The sequence below is a fragment of the Cynocephalus volans genome, chromosome 12 (genome assembly GCF_027409185.1).
Source record: "Cynocephalus volans isolate mCynVol1 chromosome 12, mCynVol1.pri, whole genome shotgun sequence".
In the NCBI taxonomy this organism is placed as follows: domain Eukaryota; kingdom Metazoa; phylum Chordata; class Mammalia; order Dermoptera; family Cynocephalidae; genus Cynocephalus; species Cynocephalus volans.
In genome coordinates, this window is record NC_084471.1 from 62875728 (window position 1) to 62890937 (window position 15210).

The following is a 15210-nucleotide window of genomic DNA, read 5'->3' on the forward strand; positions in this document are numbered from 1 at the left end:
CGCTCTCCATGCTCTTCTTCCCAGACCCAGTGGGCTTCTCTAATAGGGTCACGTCTGCAGTGCCTTGGGGTCCACTAGGAACCTTGAGGCTTTTTCTATTAAATTCTCATAGGCAACAAAGATGGCAGGAATCTGCAGGAAGTGCTGAAGCTCAACTCTGGTGAGAATTTTGGTTCTCAGGGTCCTTTGTGCAGGCCCCCGCTCCTTCATGCCTTCCCCCACACATGACGCATAAGCTTTCCCTGCACTGCCCTCTGCCTTGCAGTGTCCCCACTCCCACTCCACGCAGTACAGTGCCACCACCCTTGCCACTGTTCTGCTCCCAATATGGTCTCTTCCTGCCCAGGTTGCCCATTCCAGGCTCCCTCCTTTTTACCTGAGTCCTTGCAGCCAAACTTGACATTAGGGTCGCAGACATGGGTCACTCCCTCACAGCTCTTCTCGTCACTAGAGTCCATACAGTCAGTGTCCCCATCGCAGCGCCACCTCAGGGGGATGCACAGCCCATCTAGCCGGCACTGGAACTCATCAGTGTGGCAGCCACCAGGGGGTCTTGTGGCTGCAGAGGGACAAGGGGAGGGTCCAAGGGGTGCTCCATGTCAGCTCTCATCTCTGCCTCTGAGCCCAGGGCCATGTGCTGAGGCAGGCCTGGAGAGTCCTCTGAGCTCTGCTGACACACCTTGGAAGCATTAACTCATGATGAGTCAAAGCTCAAATGCCTCCCACCTTAGCCTGTGTTTCATTCATTCATTCCACAAGCATTTCTTGAGTGCCTGTTGTACGCCAGGCACTGTCTCAAATACCAGCAGTGAACAGGACAAAGTCCTTGCCCTCATGGAGCTTAGGTTCTAGTGGGGAAGAGAGACAATGAAGATCAACACATAAATCCAGAATGTCACTGCATGTAGTGATAAATGCTATGGAGACAAAGCTGGGTGAAGGCTAGAGAGGGCTGGATATGACTCTTTAGATAAGATAGTCAGGGAAGGCCTCTGAGCAGGAGGCATTTGAGAGTGAGCTGCCAAGACACTGGAAACAGTGGGAACAGCCAGTGCAAACTCTCTGAGATAGGACTATGCTGGGCACATCCAAAACATGTCCAGGAGGCTGACACAGCTGGCACAGAGTGAAGGGTGATGAGTGGCAGAAACGCAGGTCAGAGAGGCAGGGGAGGGGGCCCCGGAGGCCATGAAGGGGGCTTGGCATTCATTCCAAGCATGCAGGGAGCCAGAGGAGGCTTGAGGGCAGGGCTGGGGTGTGATCCGCCTTATGTCCTGTCAGGATCACTCTGGCTGCTGTGCTGAGATCTGACTCATGAGGTCGGGAGAGGAGCGGGTGAGCTGCCCAGGAGGCTCCTCACATGCACCCGCTGCTCCCTGCCCCTCTCCTCTGTCCTCCTGGCCATCAGCATGGTGGACACTTTCGTCCTGTGTCTGGACTTTCAGCAGCATCTTCTGAGCTGATTTTCCTTTCTCGCTCGGGGGCTCTGGACCTCTTTCCAATCTAATCCCCTTCCAGGGTTGTCTTCCTAAAGCATCTCCTACATCATACTGCTTTCCAGCTTTCAAATCCTTCGTAAGTCCCCAGTGCCTCTCAAATCAAATCCCACTGCCTGACTTTTCACCTGCCATCATAATCTGCACCCTTTGGGGACAGCCTCATTTCCCACTGTCCCTGCACGAGCCTTCCCCTTGGTCTGACTGGCCCTGCCTGGCCCCATTGCCACCCTCTAAGTCTTTACTATGGGGTGCTCCAGGCCACCCCTATCACCCATTGGAAGACCCTCCCTCTCGTCCATTTACTCACTGTCTAACCCCTCATCAGGACCCAGTTCAAAACCCGCTTCCTCCTGAATGATCCTAGACAATCCCCGCTCAACACCATGGTTACTAATCACGATGGTGACAGCCCGGCTCCCACGTGTCAGGCCTCACATGTCTCATCTCACTTCACAGAGGAGGAAGCCTAGGCTCGGAGGAAGTGACTTGCCCACGTCTGCTCAGCTCATTGGGGGGGTACAGGGAGTTCTCCTCACTACACCACACAGCTGCCAGGGCTCTTCTCAGTACCCAGGACGCTGTCACCTGCCTCTCACCAGGCCCTTCTCAGGGGAGGCCCTGGAGACTCAGTGACTGTTTCCTGAGCCTCCTGTGACCTCCTTGTTGTCACTCTTGGGGCTGGGCTCATAGTGGGTGCTTGACTCTATTCAGTACGTTTCCTGCTTGTGTGGGAATGGTTGTGACTGGTGGTCCCTGCACCAGATGAGGCCTGCAGGAAGATTTTGTCCCATGGTATTTTTAAAATTTCAAATCAATTGCTGGTTGTAATGGGTTGAGTTGTGTTCCTTAAAAAGATGTTGGAGTCCTAACCCATAATACCTGTGCATGTGACCTTATTTAAAACAGATGGTTAACTTAAGATGAAGTCATTAGGGTGGGCCGTTATCTAATATGACTGGTGCCCTATATTATATAAATGGGAAATTTGGACCCAAAGATGCGCACGGGGAAGACACCACGTGAAGATGAAGGCAGAGATCAGGGTAAAGCACCTATAAGCCAAGAAACACCAAAGCTTGCCAGCAAAGCACCAGAAAAGCCAGGAAAGAGGCCTAGAACAGATCCTCTCTCATTGCCCTCAGGAGGAACTAACCCAGCCGACAGTTTGGTCTGGGACTTCTAGCCTCCAGAACTGTGAGACAATCTATTTCTGTCACTTAAGCCGCCCAGTTTGTAGTACTTTGTTATGGCAGCCCTAGGAAACTAATATGCCGGTGTTAAAAATTTGGCAGATTTCACATAAAAACCTGCATTTCTGACTTTTCATGAAGCCAGGGCAACCCTGGGTTTGCATTCCTCCATGGTAACAATCGGCCAGAGCTAAGAAGCCAACATTTCCGGAGAGAGCCTGTGCCCTCCAGGAAACTCAGCCCCCACTGCCCCCACTCCCTGGCTGGACCCTGCAGGCCTGGGTATTGGGAACCTCAAGGAGCCAACCCCTCCCTCCTTTGGTCCCCTTGTGCTCATTCATCCCTGCCTGTTAGTGTCCTCTTCTCAAGCTACTATTTACCAAGCACAGGCCTGTGCTGAGTGTTTTTTGTGCATGATCTCTCTAACCCCCCATATCAATGCTGTGATGATGCTGTTATTACCCCGCTTTGCAGACAAAACTCACAGAGGCCCACAGAGATTAAGTAACTTGCTCAAGGCCAGCCAGATAATAAGTTTCAGAGCTGGAGCTCAAACCCAAGGCCACCCAATTGCAAAGTCCACAATCTTAACAGTGTATGGCAATGATCTGCCTATAATCTCCCTCTCCCGCAGGACTGGAAGCTCCTGAAGGATAAAAGTTGTGTCTAGGCCATCTCTGGTCCTCAGATGGTGGCTGACACACAGGGGGCAGAAGGATGATGGATGGGCCAAGTGGCTGATGCTGTGGGCATGGTCTTGTCCCCACCCCCGGACCCAGGTGCCCACCCTGGTTGGTGCAGTTGGCATGCGTCTCGTCGCTGTAGTCCCCACAGTCATTGTCCCCATCGCAGGTCCAGTGCTCGGGGATGCAGCGCCCACTGTTGCACTTGAACTGGGTGCTCGAGCATGAGTGGCTGCAGCCAGCCTCGTCACTGTTGTCCCCACAATCGTTGTCTATGGGGAGCGAAAAGGGGGAGAGGAAAAGAGGGAGTCAGAAGAGTAGCCTTCTCTGCGATCCCAGCTTGGGCCCCCTATTTCCCCTTCCAACCCTCCCTCCCCAATCCCCCACTGAGAAAATAACAAACAGAAAAGACACAGAAACTGCATAGACTGCAGCATGCACCATGGCCCACAGGGCGAGGGCAGGGAGAGGTAGGGACGCTCCAGCAGGGTCTTGGAAGGGCTGGGGGTGGGGGACAGGAACCGTTCCTCTCTCCTTTTCGGAAGGGCAAGGGAACAGAGGTCTGCTTGCTTTGGGGGGAAAGGCTTGGATTTCTCTAGTTTTGGAGGGAGCGAGGTAGGTGGAATGTAGGTGACGCCTCTCTGCTGGGGTCAGAAGGGCTTTACCAGAACCACCCTGAGCTTGGGCACTGCCAGGCACCATGCTCTGGGTACCTGCGGCTGGGAGGGGTTGGGGGCCACCTCTGGACTGAAGGCCTCCTGGGGCTGGCTGAATGAATGTCCTGCTTTCTAGGCCATGGGGTGGGGGCTACTGGACTTCCCTCCACGTTTACAGGACATGTGATAAGACTGGGGCTTGGCTGTCCCCCTGGGTTGTGTTCCTGCCCCTTTTCCAGTTGGATTTCCTTTTCTGACTCTCTCCTCCCCTTGTCTTGTCACCACCTCTCTGTTCTCTGCTCTTCTCTGAGTGGTCCCCTCTGCCCTCTGCTTCTTTCCTGTCCGCTGTTTTCTTTCTCCCTCTGTTTTCTCCATTCTCTCTCCTCCCTGTTGTTTTTTCTTCACATCCTAGCAGCTGTGGGGCAGGGAGCCTGGGGGTCCTGGGAGGCAGCCGAGGCCAGCTGGGGATCTGGGGTGATGGTGCATGTGCTTCTATGCACTGACCGGCAGGCTCAGGACAGGTCTTTTCGTCAGAGCCGTCCCCACAATCCTTCTCTGAAACACAGAAACCGCCAGGGCAACCATTGGCACACGAGGCACGCACAGCAAGGATGAGGGCCACATGGTACGGACCCAACACATCCTCTCCTACGTGAGCCAGGGCTGGAGCCCCTGGGGCAGCACATCACAGCACGACACCAGACACTACAGAATGCGAGACGGCACACACAACGATCACTTGCCCGCACGTGTACACGCACGGTGGCCCCTGTGGCTCAGGGTTGACATCACCTGGTCCATGGCTGGCCGCCTGGTGGGCCCCCTAAACCTGGAGCCTGGAACTTGGAGAGTGCACCAAGGACTCCAGGAGATGGGGGTTTGCAGGGGGGAAGAGAGCTGGGCACAGGGATCTCCCCCTTCAGCCCTTCTTGTACATCTCTCTCTGGCCCTCAAGTCCCGCCAGAGAGTGGGCAGCTCAGGCCCTGCCTGGAGTAGAGACGGCACTAACAGGCTATGGGTAGGGTCTCCCCTCAGTCCATCTTGGCTTCCCCACAGCATTTCTGGCTCCTCCTCTTTTCTCCCAGCCAACCTAGACGGGCTTCAGTGTACGGGAGGGAGGCCCCAGCTTGATTCCAAAATGCCTTCCTTTCCCTTCCCTTCCCAGCCAGGGCCTGGCTGCAGCCTCCAGCTTTCCTGGGAATCAGGGCAGGCAAAGGGAGGCAAGCTCTTACCGTTGTCACACCGCCAGTTGATGTTGATACATCTGCCATTGTTGCAAGTAAACTGAGTCAGGGGGAAGCAGGTGGGATAGGCTGCCAGGGAGAAAGAGTAGCTGATTACACAGCATCATTGCACTGAGCAGATGGACGCAGGGGGCCCTCCCATAACCTGCAGCCCTTACCCAGTCAGACAGGGAGGGACGGCCAAGCAGCAGTGCCTCAGCCTGAAACTCTGTTCGTGCCTCCCTACTGGTCCCCAACACAGGTCTGTGCCGAGCGCTTCTCATGCCTGAGCTCATGGAGCCCCCACATCAATGCTGTGATGTGGGTGGTACTATCATCCCCATTTTGCAGACAAAACTCACACAGGCCACAGAGATGAAGTCACTTGCTCAAGGCCACTCAGGTACTAAGTTGCAGGGTCTCTCAAGACCTGGTCTCGTGGGTTCGCCCTCCCCCAGCCCAGCCCAGCCTTCCTGCTGTCCCTCTTACCACATGAGGCCGACTCATCAGAGCGGTCCCCACAGTCATCATCCAGATCACATGTCCAGGAGATGGGGATGCAGCGGCCACTGGCACAGGAGAACTGGTTGGGCGGGCAGGTGCGAGCTGGGGGGCAGGGATGGGCTTGAGGACTCCTCATCCTGGCCCGCTCCTAGTTTTCTTTTCTCCTCTGTTATTCTCTGCTTTTCAAGACTTTTATTTCCAAGGATTCAAAACTATTTCTCTTAGAGAAGTTCAAAACCACCTACATGGTCTCACACCAGATGCTCTGCCCCATCTCTTAAGGGGTCTCTCATACCCTCCAAGCAGGAGAGCCACTGCCTGCTCCTGGTCTCCAGCCTGTGCACAGCCCACTGCAAGCCTAGGCCTCCCCGCCTTCCCCAGCTGGGGCAGGGGCAGCAGCCCCCTCCTCCTGCTCAGGACTCTGTTGCCTCTGCCCTGCATGCCCTGGGCTCTTTTCTTTCTTTCCCCTGAGGCTCCCATATTCCCAAGCCCGGATTCCCCATCCACCGGCCTTCCCGACTGAGAGGTGCCGTGAGGTCCCCCCCATTTCACACCTGAACAAGTGGCATTGGACTCATCTTCACTGTTCCCACAGTCATTGTCTCCGTCACAGAGCCAGCGGTTGGGGATGCACCGATTGTTCTCACACTTGAATCTGTCTGAGGGGCAGGTGTGCTGATCTGGGGGTGGGAACAGGGGACAGGTCAGGGGTGAGCAAGAGCTCTCCACCTGCCTGGAGCCAGGCCCTGCCTGAGCTGAGCTGCTCTGCAGGCCTGCTGTCTGATGGGGTGACTCACGGCAGAGGGCTGGGGCTTCGTCACTGTTGTCCAGACAGTCGTTGTCACCATCACACTTCCAGCGCTCCTGGATGCAGCGGCTGTTGGCACAAGCAAACTCGCCCGGCTGGCACTGGGGTGGGGGCACGTAGGATGGGTTCGCTGTGGGCACCACAGGAGTGTGAGGGGGAAAGTCAGATCCAGGTCATGGGACAGGTGCTAGGTCCCCCAACTTTTTTTTATTTGTTTTACTATTTTTTAATAATATACAGTAGTTTTTCCTAGTACATAATTCTTCATGAACAAATTATCTGGATGGAAACTCCGATTCTTTCTCAAGCAACAAGGACGATGTTATATGACTCAATAATTCCCATAGTTCAATGTGGCCTAAGAATAAACCAGCTTCCAAGAGAGCCTGGAGCCCCCCATCCTTTTGTCACTATCAAGCAGAACTTGCCCCACCCCTCCCTGCCATCTCCATGGACTCCCCCTTGGAAGTCATCTCTGGGACCCAGAGGGCCGGGCCCCGGTCCCTGAGCTTCTTCTTTCACAGACGTGTCAACTCGACCAGGAGGAGTGCAGACAGGCCCCAGAAACCCTGCAGACTCCACCCCGTCCCCAACACTCACTGTCCCTATCTGCCTTAGCCCATTAGCAGTAAAATCACTACATCCTTTGTCTGTGTTTGCATCGGCAACCTCAAAAAGCCCAGGACTCTCAAGCTCTTGCTCCCCAGCCCCCACGGCTCTGCACTTCCTCTTTCTGACCCATCTCCCACCCCTCTCTAATCTCTGAAAGTTCCCATGGGTCTCATGGTGGCTATTTCCTCTCCCGTACTCCAGGGATCAATGGGCCAGGAGGCTGGTATGTGCCCTCCTTGCTCGTCACTGCTGCTTCCTGACTTTTCTTCCCCTCTTTTCTAAAAATCAGTGTTGATTTCACACTATTAGTATACACCAGCGTCCTCTTCTACAGGGCTCCAAGCCATCCTGTTGTCCTTAAGGGTTTTTTAGCTCTTGTCTTAGTGTTACTTTCTCCAAAAACACTCCTGGTTCAATATTTGCTGACTTCAACTCCATGGAGATGGTGCTTCCAGTACCCTGGCCCCTCAGCTCCTTAACCCCCCTCCACCAATGCTCTCGCCTGACCTCAGCCACTCATTCCTGGCTGTGCGCTAAGGCTCCTCTGACCCCTTCCCACTTCTGGGATTTTGTCGTAAGGAAAACATCCAGAATATGGGAAGGCATGAAGATGTGGGAAATAAGAGAGGGGGTGATTAAGAAACAGGTTCTGGGACAGACTTCTTGGGTTTGAAACCCTGTTCTAACTTTGGGCCTCAATTTATTCATCTGTAAAATGGGGATAATAAAAATACCTTGCCCACAAGGATGTTTTAAGGAGTAAGCATGTTACTGGGAAATGCTTATAACAATGAGCACATAGCCCGTGCTCAGTAAATACTGATATGAATATAACCCAAAACTGGAAACAAACTACACATCCGACAGTAGAGAAATGGTTGAGTAAATTATGGGACGTTTACTAAACGAAACATATTTTAGCTATTAAAAATGCTGCTTACGTATTCATGATATACTGTCAAGTGACAAAAGCAGGAAATAGAAAATGTGCTGCCACAATCGCACTCAACCAGCAAAAAACCAAAACAAAGCGAAGAACAGCATGTATAGCACAATTCCATTTATGTAAAAGTAAATGCACAGAGAAATGTCTGGAAGGATGTTCCCCAAATCGGTAAAAGTGCTCATCTATACAGAGTGGAATTTAGAGCGATTTGCCCTTTTTCCTTTATATTTTTCTATAGTGTTTACTTATTTATTTTTACAATGACCATGATACACTTTTATTAAAAAATAAGGCTGTTTAAAAGTATGCAGTACTAACACAGAAAATGCTGTAACACCCATGAGCCAAAAAGGGCAAAGACAATTTATACGCAGTATGATCATAGCTATGTAAAAACACATAACCCAGCTAAGGAAAATAGAGTCGTGCTCAATTTACCACAATGCTAATAATACAGAGGTGCTCACTGGTGGGATTTGGGCTTTTCTTTCTCCTCTCTAATTTCTAATATTTTGAACTAATGTTATCTTAGTTTAATGATGGGGAAATACATTTAAAAGAAGAATATTTTCCTCCTTTCATAGCTGTGCTGTTCCTCACTCAGTTTCCCCTGATCCTCATGCCCTCCCACGTTCCTCCCAGCCCCCAGTCCCCCTTAAACCCCCTCCCAGTCCCCAGAACCTTCTCTCACCCCCATCCCTTGCTTCCTATTGGCCCACAAAGACCCCTCTTTGCCTCCTCAATCTCTGATGTGACTCTGAAGCCTTCCTGCTCTCTCTGTGGCGTCCTCCTGCTGAGGTCTGCTCCCCACTCCCACCCCAGCTGGGCCCCTCGTACCCAAGCAAGTGACACCGTCTGTGTCCAACACCTGGTCCTCAGCGCAGGCACACTGGCGGCTCCCGGGTGTGGCCAGGCACAGGCTGCTGCAGCCGCCATTGTTCACCCGGCATTTGTTGGTGCCCACTGCAGGAGGGCCGCGGGGAGGGACAGGAGGGCAATGCGGATGGGCAGTAGCAGGGTCAGGAAAGGCCAGGGAGGAGAGATGAAGGGAATAGAGGAGGAGACATTAAAATGAGGAGACAGCAAGAGGAAACAATGAGAGGAAGAAGAGCATGTTGAGGAAGAGGAGATACAGATGTGGGGCAAGAGGGGAAATGGGGAACAGAGAAAGTCAAAATGGTTTGGGGGACTTCTCAGGAGCCTCAAAAGTCAGAGTCTAGGAACGCTGGGGTGTGCCTTCATCCCCAGAGGAGCCTCAAATCCCAGCCTGGGTCCCACCCACCCCCATCTAGGTCCCACCCTGTCCCCAGCCCCAGCCCCAAGGGGGTACCTTGCTGCTGCTGGGCATCATACATGCGGATCTCAAAGATCGGGGGCCGTTCGCTGCGCAGAAGGGTCACAGTGGGAGGTGCACCTCCTGTACCCCGTTCCAAGCGGTAGACACTGCCACTCCGGTACTCGGTCCAGAAGAGGTAGTTGCCATGGTGACACAGGCCAAAGGCGTGGTTTAGCTCAGGACCCTCATACACAATCTAGGAATGGAGGAGATGTTACTAAGAAGTTGGGAGACAAATAGGGATGCCTGAGGAGGCCCAGGGATCACTGTTTTGTACATTTGTTTGTCTCTGTCATTCATTTGTTTCCTCCACTAGCCTGGGAGCCCCTAGGAGTGATAGCTTTGCACACGGTGAGGTGCTGGAGCCTGAATCCAGCAGGTGATCCAGCAAGGATGCTGATGGAGAGGTTGTCCATACTGTCCTCTCTTGGACTCATTCAAATTCATTCATATTCCCCTCCACACACACACACACACACACACACACACACACACACACACACACACACACACACACACGTACACACACACTCCTGAGCAATGAGCCAGAATCCATCCATTCATTTCCTCATCCAACATTTACCATGATCTATTAAGGGCCGGGCTGTGGCAGGCACTAAGAGATGAAAAAGACATGGTCTCTGCCCTTGAGCTGCTTTGTCGCATGTAGGGCACACACGGGCAACCCAGTGTGGAAGAGGGGTCTGGAGACAACATCCTGGAGGTGGTGGCCCCTGAGCAGTTTGCCAGGGGAAGAGGAGCTGGGGTGGACTTTCCAGGCAGAAGGACTATATGAGCAATGGCACAGAGGGCAGATGCCTTGTGATGTGTGCTAGGAATTACAAGCTGTTGAATGTTGCTTATTTGGGAGGTAGGGAGCAGGGGGAGCAATGAGACCACAGAGGTAGTCAGGGGCCCTATAAGGGCCTATGTACCATGAGGAGTTTAGTCCACACACCCACACATGCACTCGGCTCATGAAGCACATAGCCACCCAACCGAACGAGTGCACCTACGTGCTGTCCTTAGGCTTCTCATGCTTGGACAGTGTTCAGACACACACCAAAGTGTGCTGTGTATGTGTGTGCATGCACCTGCAGAGGTACACATGAGGTCTGTACACAGATGTGCACATAGGAGGTCAAGCCCGCAGACAATATGGACAGACATAGACATGCACTAATAGAGGCAATCCTCAGACACACAACACAACCAGACACACAGAGATGTACACATCTGTAGATACACAGGTACACATACATGAAGCACACAGGCCTGGACACACACAAAGACCCATAAACTCACACAGAGCCTCATCCACACACAAAGGTGGTCCTGCAATGCACACATGAACACCTGCACACAGGCACATGTCTACCCACCTTCCGGTCTGTGCCATTGAGCAGTATGGTCTCGATGCGGTCATAGAAGGCATCTACCCAGTAGAGGCGCCCAGCTGGGATGTCCAGGCTGAGCCCATTGGGCCAAAGCACTGTCTTGGAGGTGACAAAGATGTCTCGGTGTGAGCCATCCATCCAGGCCCTTTCCAGCCGCCCTCGCCGACTGTCCTTGGGGTCCTCCTCCCAGTCTGTCCAGTACATCCACCTGTGGGCAGCAACTGGTCAGCACCACATTGCCCCCTACCATCAACAGCCTCCCCTGTGATCCCAGTCAGTCCATGGGTGCTGTCCCAGAGCCCCTTACTGGGGTCTTCCTGCCCTGCTCGTCCCTGGACTACACATTTCATTCTTTTGCTCCTCCTTTCAGCAAACATTTGTTGAGTGCCCACTGTAAGCTGGGGCCAGTTCTGGCCCTTGGGGATGCAGCTGAGACAAAGCCAGCCAAGGTCCCTGTTCCCATGGAGCTCACACCCCACAAAACAAGTCAATCATGAAGGTCACATCAGTGAGTGATAAAAGCCAGGAAGGAAATGAAATAGGGTGATGGGGTGGAGAGTGACTGAGCATCAGGTGGGCATGAACACTAGAGGGTGATGGGGAAGGCCTCTCTGAGGAGGCAGCACTTGAGCAGAGATCTGATGCTGAGAAGCAGTCAGACCTGAAAACATCTGGGAGTTCCGGACAGAGGAATAACTACAACAGCAAAAGCCCTGAGGCAGGAGGAGCTGGGGTGTTTGTTCCAGACAGCAGGCAATGGGGACAGGACTTCCAAGTGTGGGAAGTGAGTTGCAGATGAGGTCAGACAAGCACCAGGCAGGCCCCGTAGGGCCGTGCAGGTCTGATAAGGGAAATGGGTCTCATCCTATAGGTAAGACGGAGCTGGTGGAGGGCTCTGAGCTGGGAGTGACAGGGTCAGATTTCTATTTACGTTTAAGCATCAAGCATCACTCCCATTACCCTGAAGACAGGGCCACCTTCTCCCCTTTCAGCCTTCGATTCCTGTTTAAGTGTCCCATCTGAGCTGCCCTCCCTTGGCTTGCTTTCTGTCTCATCTCCAGTGCTCTGAGACCTACATATTCCCCAGCTCCTCCCACCCCAAGGTCCTGGGAGGACTCACCCATTGAGAGGGTCCACCACAATGGCCCTGGGGTGTGTCATTTTGCCCTCGATTAAGGTCTTGCGTGTCTGAGCAGCCTTCTCCAGTCTGGCCACACTGATGGTCTTCTTGGGCCCATCATCTGTCCAGTACAGATTGTCCCCCATCCAGTCCACAGCCACGCCCTCCACATTGTGGATGCCTATGGGGGGTAGAGGGGGTTTTGACGGAGAGCCTTGAAGGAAGCTCAAAGCTGTCTGCCTCTGATCCTCCAGGACACATGTACTTCTGAGCAACTTGGGCTAGGCAAGAGGTAGAGAAACCTTGGTGCCGTGCCCTACACAGGTGGGTGGGGATGGGAGTTGGAGGAAGGAACGGGAAGACCACTTGTGTTGCCACGTCTGTGTTCAGGCACAGAGTCTCTCAGAACTGCACATGGCAGCCAGCAAACCACGTGGCTGACATGGACTCTCACATGCAGGCAAGTCAGGACCTGTGCTTGGGTGGACAGCTGAAGCAATGTGCACATGGCTCTGGGCACAAGTGTGATATCACATCCTGGGGCCTAAAAGTCCTGAACTAACAAAATGAATAAATTAGGAAGTGATTTTTCACTTAGCCAAAGGCTTCATCTCAAATGTCCTTTAAATAGCAGTTCCCCTGGTATAGGGAACCCCAATCTTTTCCTGATGAGGAGTTATTTTTGATTTCCCCAAAGTCTTATGATTGCTGACTGCTGAGGTTCTGAGCTGCAGTGAGGGGTAGGGGCTCAGCTAGATTGACTGGATAGGGAGCTCAGTCCTGGGGGCCTGAGTGCAGGTATGGGGCAGGAACATCAGGAGCTCGTAGGGCCCAGGAGCCTCCACACAGGTAGATATTCTGAAGACATTGCACTGTTGACCTGCTTGAACATCTCAGAGGGAAAAACTGGATTCAATTCAAAAAACACAGTTTTCCTGGGATGTATAAGCATGCAGCATTTGGTGGCCAGGAGTCTAGCTGCCCAGACACTGTGCACACACACATGAGAGTGTGCCCTGCCCCGATCTGGCAGGCCCGGCTCTTCACGGCCTCGGGCCTCTCTGGGCTGTGTGCTGCATGCAGCTCCAGGGCACTGAGCCAAAGGAGAGAGACCCTGAGTTTTCCCAAGGGCTGGCAGAGACAGTCCATGCTGCCTAACCCATCCATCCTCCTGCCTGTTTTCAGCTCAGCCAAGAAGGAGGTCACACAGGGGTCAATCTGTCTATCCCCTCATCTCCATGCCAACCAGCCCAGCCAGCCAGTCAGCAGGGATTCTCCACACCGAGAGGGCACCAGGAAAGAGGCCAAGGCCCCAGATTGCTCCCCGTCTGGGTGGGCCACATCTCTGGAGTCCTACCCGCACACCTCCCACTTTGGAGGCCCCTACCGTCCTTCAGGATGGTCTCCCGCTCAGTGCCATCGATCTTCTGGCGGCCAATGAGGTAGCTAGTGGTGTCAGCAAAGTAGATGAAGCCAGTCTCAGCATGGAAGTCCAAGGCCCGGGGGTTCATGAGGTTCTCAATGGGGATCATGTGCTCATCTGGGACCTTGGCCCCCATGTCCATGCCCCGGATGATGCCTGGACGGCCCTTGCCATACACAAGGAACAGCTCGTGCTCCGGCTCTAGGGCAGGCACAAGCAGGGGCACAAAGTCAGACACATGCATGACCACCAGCCTGCTTCAGGGGCTGCAATGCCACTGCTGTACTGGGTCACACGTACAGGCCACACACACAGTAACATGTCTGACTCTGGGTCCTGGGCCACATGCCCTGGGGGGTTTGACCCATGCACTCTAGGGGACGAATGGGGAAGAAAAGAGCACATTTTCAGTTAAGTGCCCCTACTCAGTAGTGAAATTAGTGGTCTAAAAGGAGTACCTTCAAAATATGTTGGAATCTGGTCACTTTCACCACTTCCTCTGCTACCATCCTAGTGTAAACCGCATCACCTCTTGCCTACACTATGGAAATAGCCTCCTGGCTACTTCTCTACTGCCGTCCTCCACCCAGCAGCGGCGTGATTTTTATACAAATATGAATCCAACAACATCACTTCCCTTCCCAAGTCATCATGAACTTCTCATCCCTGTTGGAATAAAGCCCAACCTCTCCCCCTTGTCTGCCTCATTGACACCACTGGGCCTTGCTGTCCTCCGTGGGGTCCTCCAGCTGCCGAGCTCACACCTCTGTGTGTCTGTTCCCTCCGCCAGGAATGCTCTTCCCTCGAGTAGTCACGTCATCAGCTTCCTCACTTCACAGAGAGCATGTCTCTGACCCCACATCCCCACAGAAGCCCTCACATCATCACTAATTCTAGTTTCTGTTTTATTTTCTTCATAACACCTATCACTACCCAGAGTTATATTTATTTGTCTGTCTCCCCTACTAGACTGTGAGCTCCATGAGGCCAGGGATGATATCCTTCTTGTTCACTGCTGAATCCTCATTGCCAGAACAGTGCCAAACACATGGTGAGGGCTCACTGGATAGTTGTTGAATGAACGAATGAATGAGCCAGTTTACAGTTTTCTATGGAGCCTGACTTGGGGTAGGGGGAACAGCCCTGTTCTTGGATGTGGGTTCAGGTCCCATCCCTGCCCCTCACTATAAGTGACACTTTGGGTAAGTTCTTTCATCTCTCTGCATCTTAGACAGAAACAGCCTGGCTGTGGGAGGACATCTGAGGACACCCTCACCCCATCCCAGCCCTTCCCTGTCACTTACTTTTGCATGACTTCCCGTCACTGCCCAGGCTGAACCCAGAGCGGCAGCGGCAGGTCCGTGCCTTGTGGCTGTTGGCCAGTAGGCAGATGTCGGAGCAGCCACCTGGTTTCCCATACTGGTCGTTCTCACAGGCATGGCTTCTCACTGGGGGCAGGGTGGAGAGCTGTCAGGACCCCTCAGAGCCTGTGCCCAGGCCTGCAGAAGGCTTCCTAAAGTCCGACCACACCTCCCGCTGCTTCGGTCTTCATGCTAGTTTTCCCATTTTAGGATCTGGAAGCCACAGGACTGGAATTCCTCTGCCCACTACAACCTAGCCTTCAGGCTCTCTTGGGTGAGGACTCAGTGGTCAGGGTAGAGAGTCCCAGTGTCATCCACTGCCAGGTGCTTCTGCTCTAGACTGGCAAAGAACAGGGCAGGGCAGAATGGAGGAAGGGGCTCCATGGGGGTGGGACCTGGAGCTGAGGGGGTAGGAAGGGGCCAGGGCAGGTGGCCTGGGTGGATAGCTAGAA

General features: G+C 53.4%; 1 protein-coding gene across 1 annotated transcript in view; it reads right to left on the reverse strand.

The window, feature by feature from the left end:
• The window catches only part of LRP1 (LDL receptor related protein 1), an 80503-nt gene that overhangs the window by 37585 nt on the left and 27708 nt on the right, over positions 1-15210 (reverse strand). Inside the window, exons 10-21 of the mRNA XM_063115480.1 lie at positions 14702-14845; positions 13362-13598; positions 11975-12155; positions 10840-11062; positions 9452-9653; positions 8959-9084; positions 6553-6693; positions 6310-6435; positions 5741-5857; positions 5261-5341; positions 3477-3644; positions 377-559 (exon numbers count right to left, since the gene is read on the reverse strand). Of these exons, the coding sequence (XP_062971550.1) occupies positions 377-559; positions 3477-3644; positions 5261-5341; positions 5741-5857; positions 6310-6435; positions 6553-6693; positions 8959-9084; positions 9452-9653; positions 10840-11062; positions 11975-12155; positions 13362-13598; positions 14702-14845 (1929 nt within the window). The remainder of the gene's footprint in view (positions 1-376; positions 560-3476; positions 3645-5260; positions 5342-5740; positions 5858-6309; positions 6436-6552; positions 6694-8958; positions 9085-9451; positions 9654-10839; positions 11063-11974; positions 12156-13361; positions 13599-14701; positions 14846-15210) is intronic.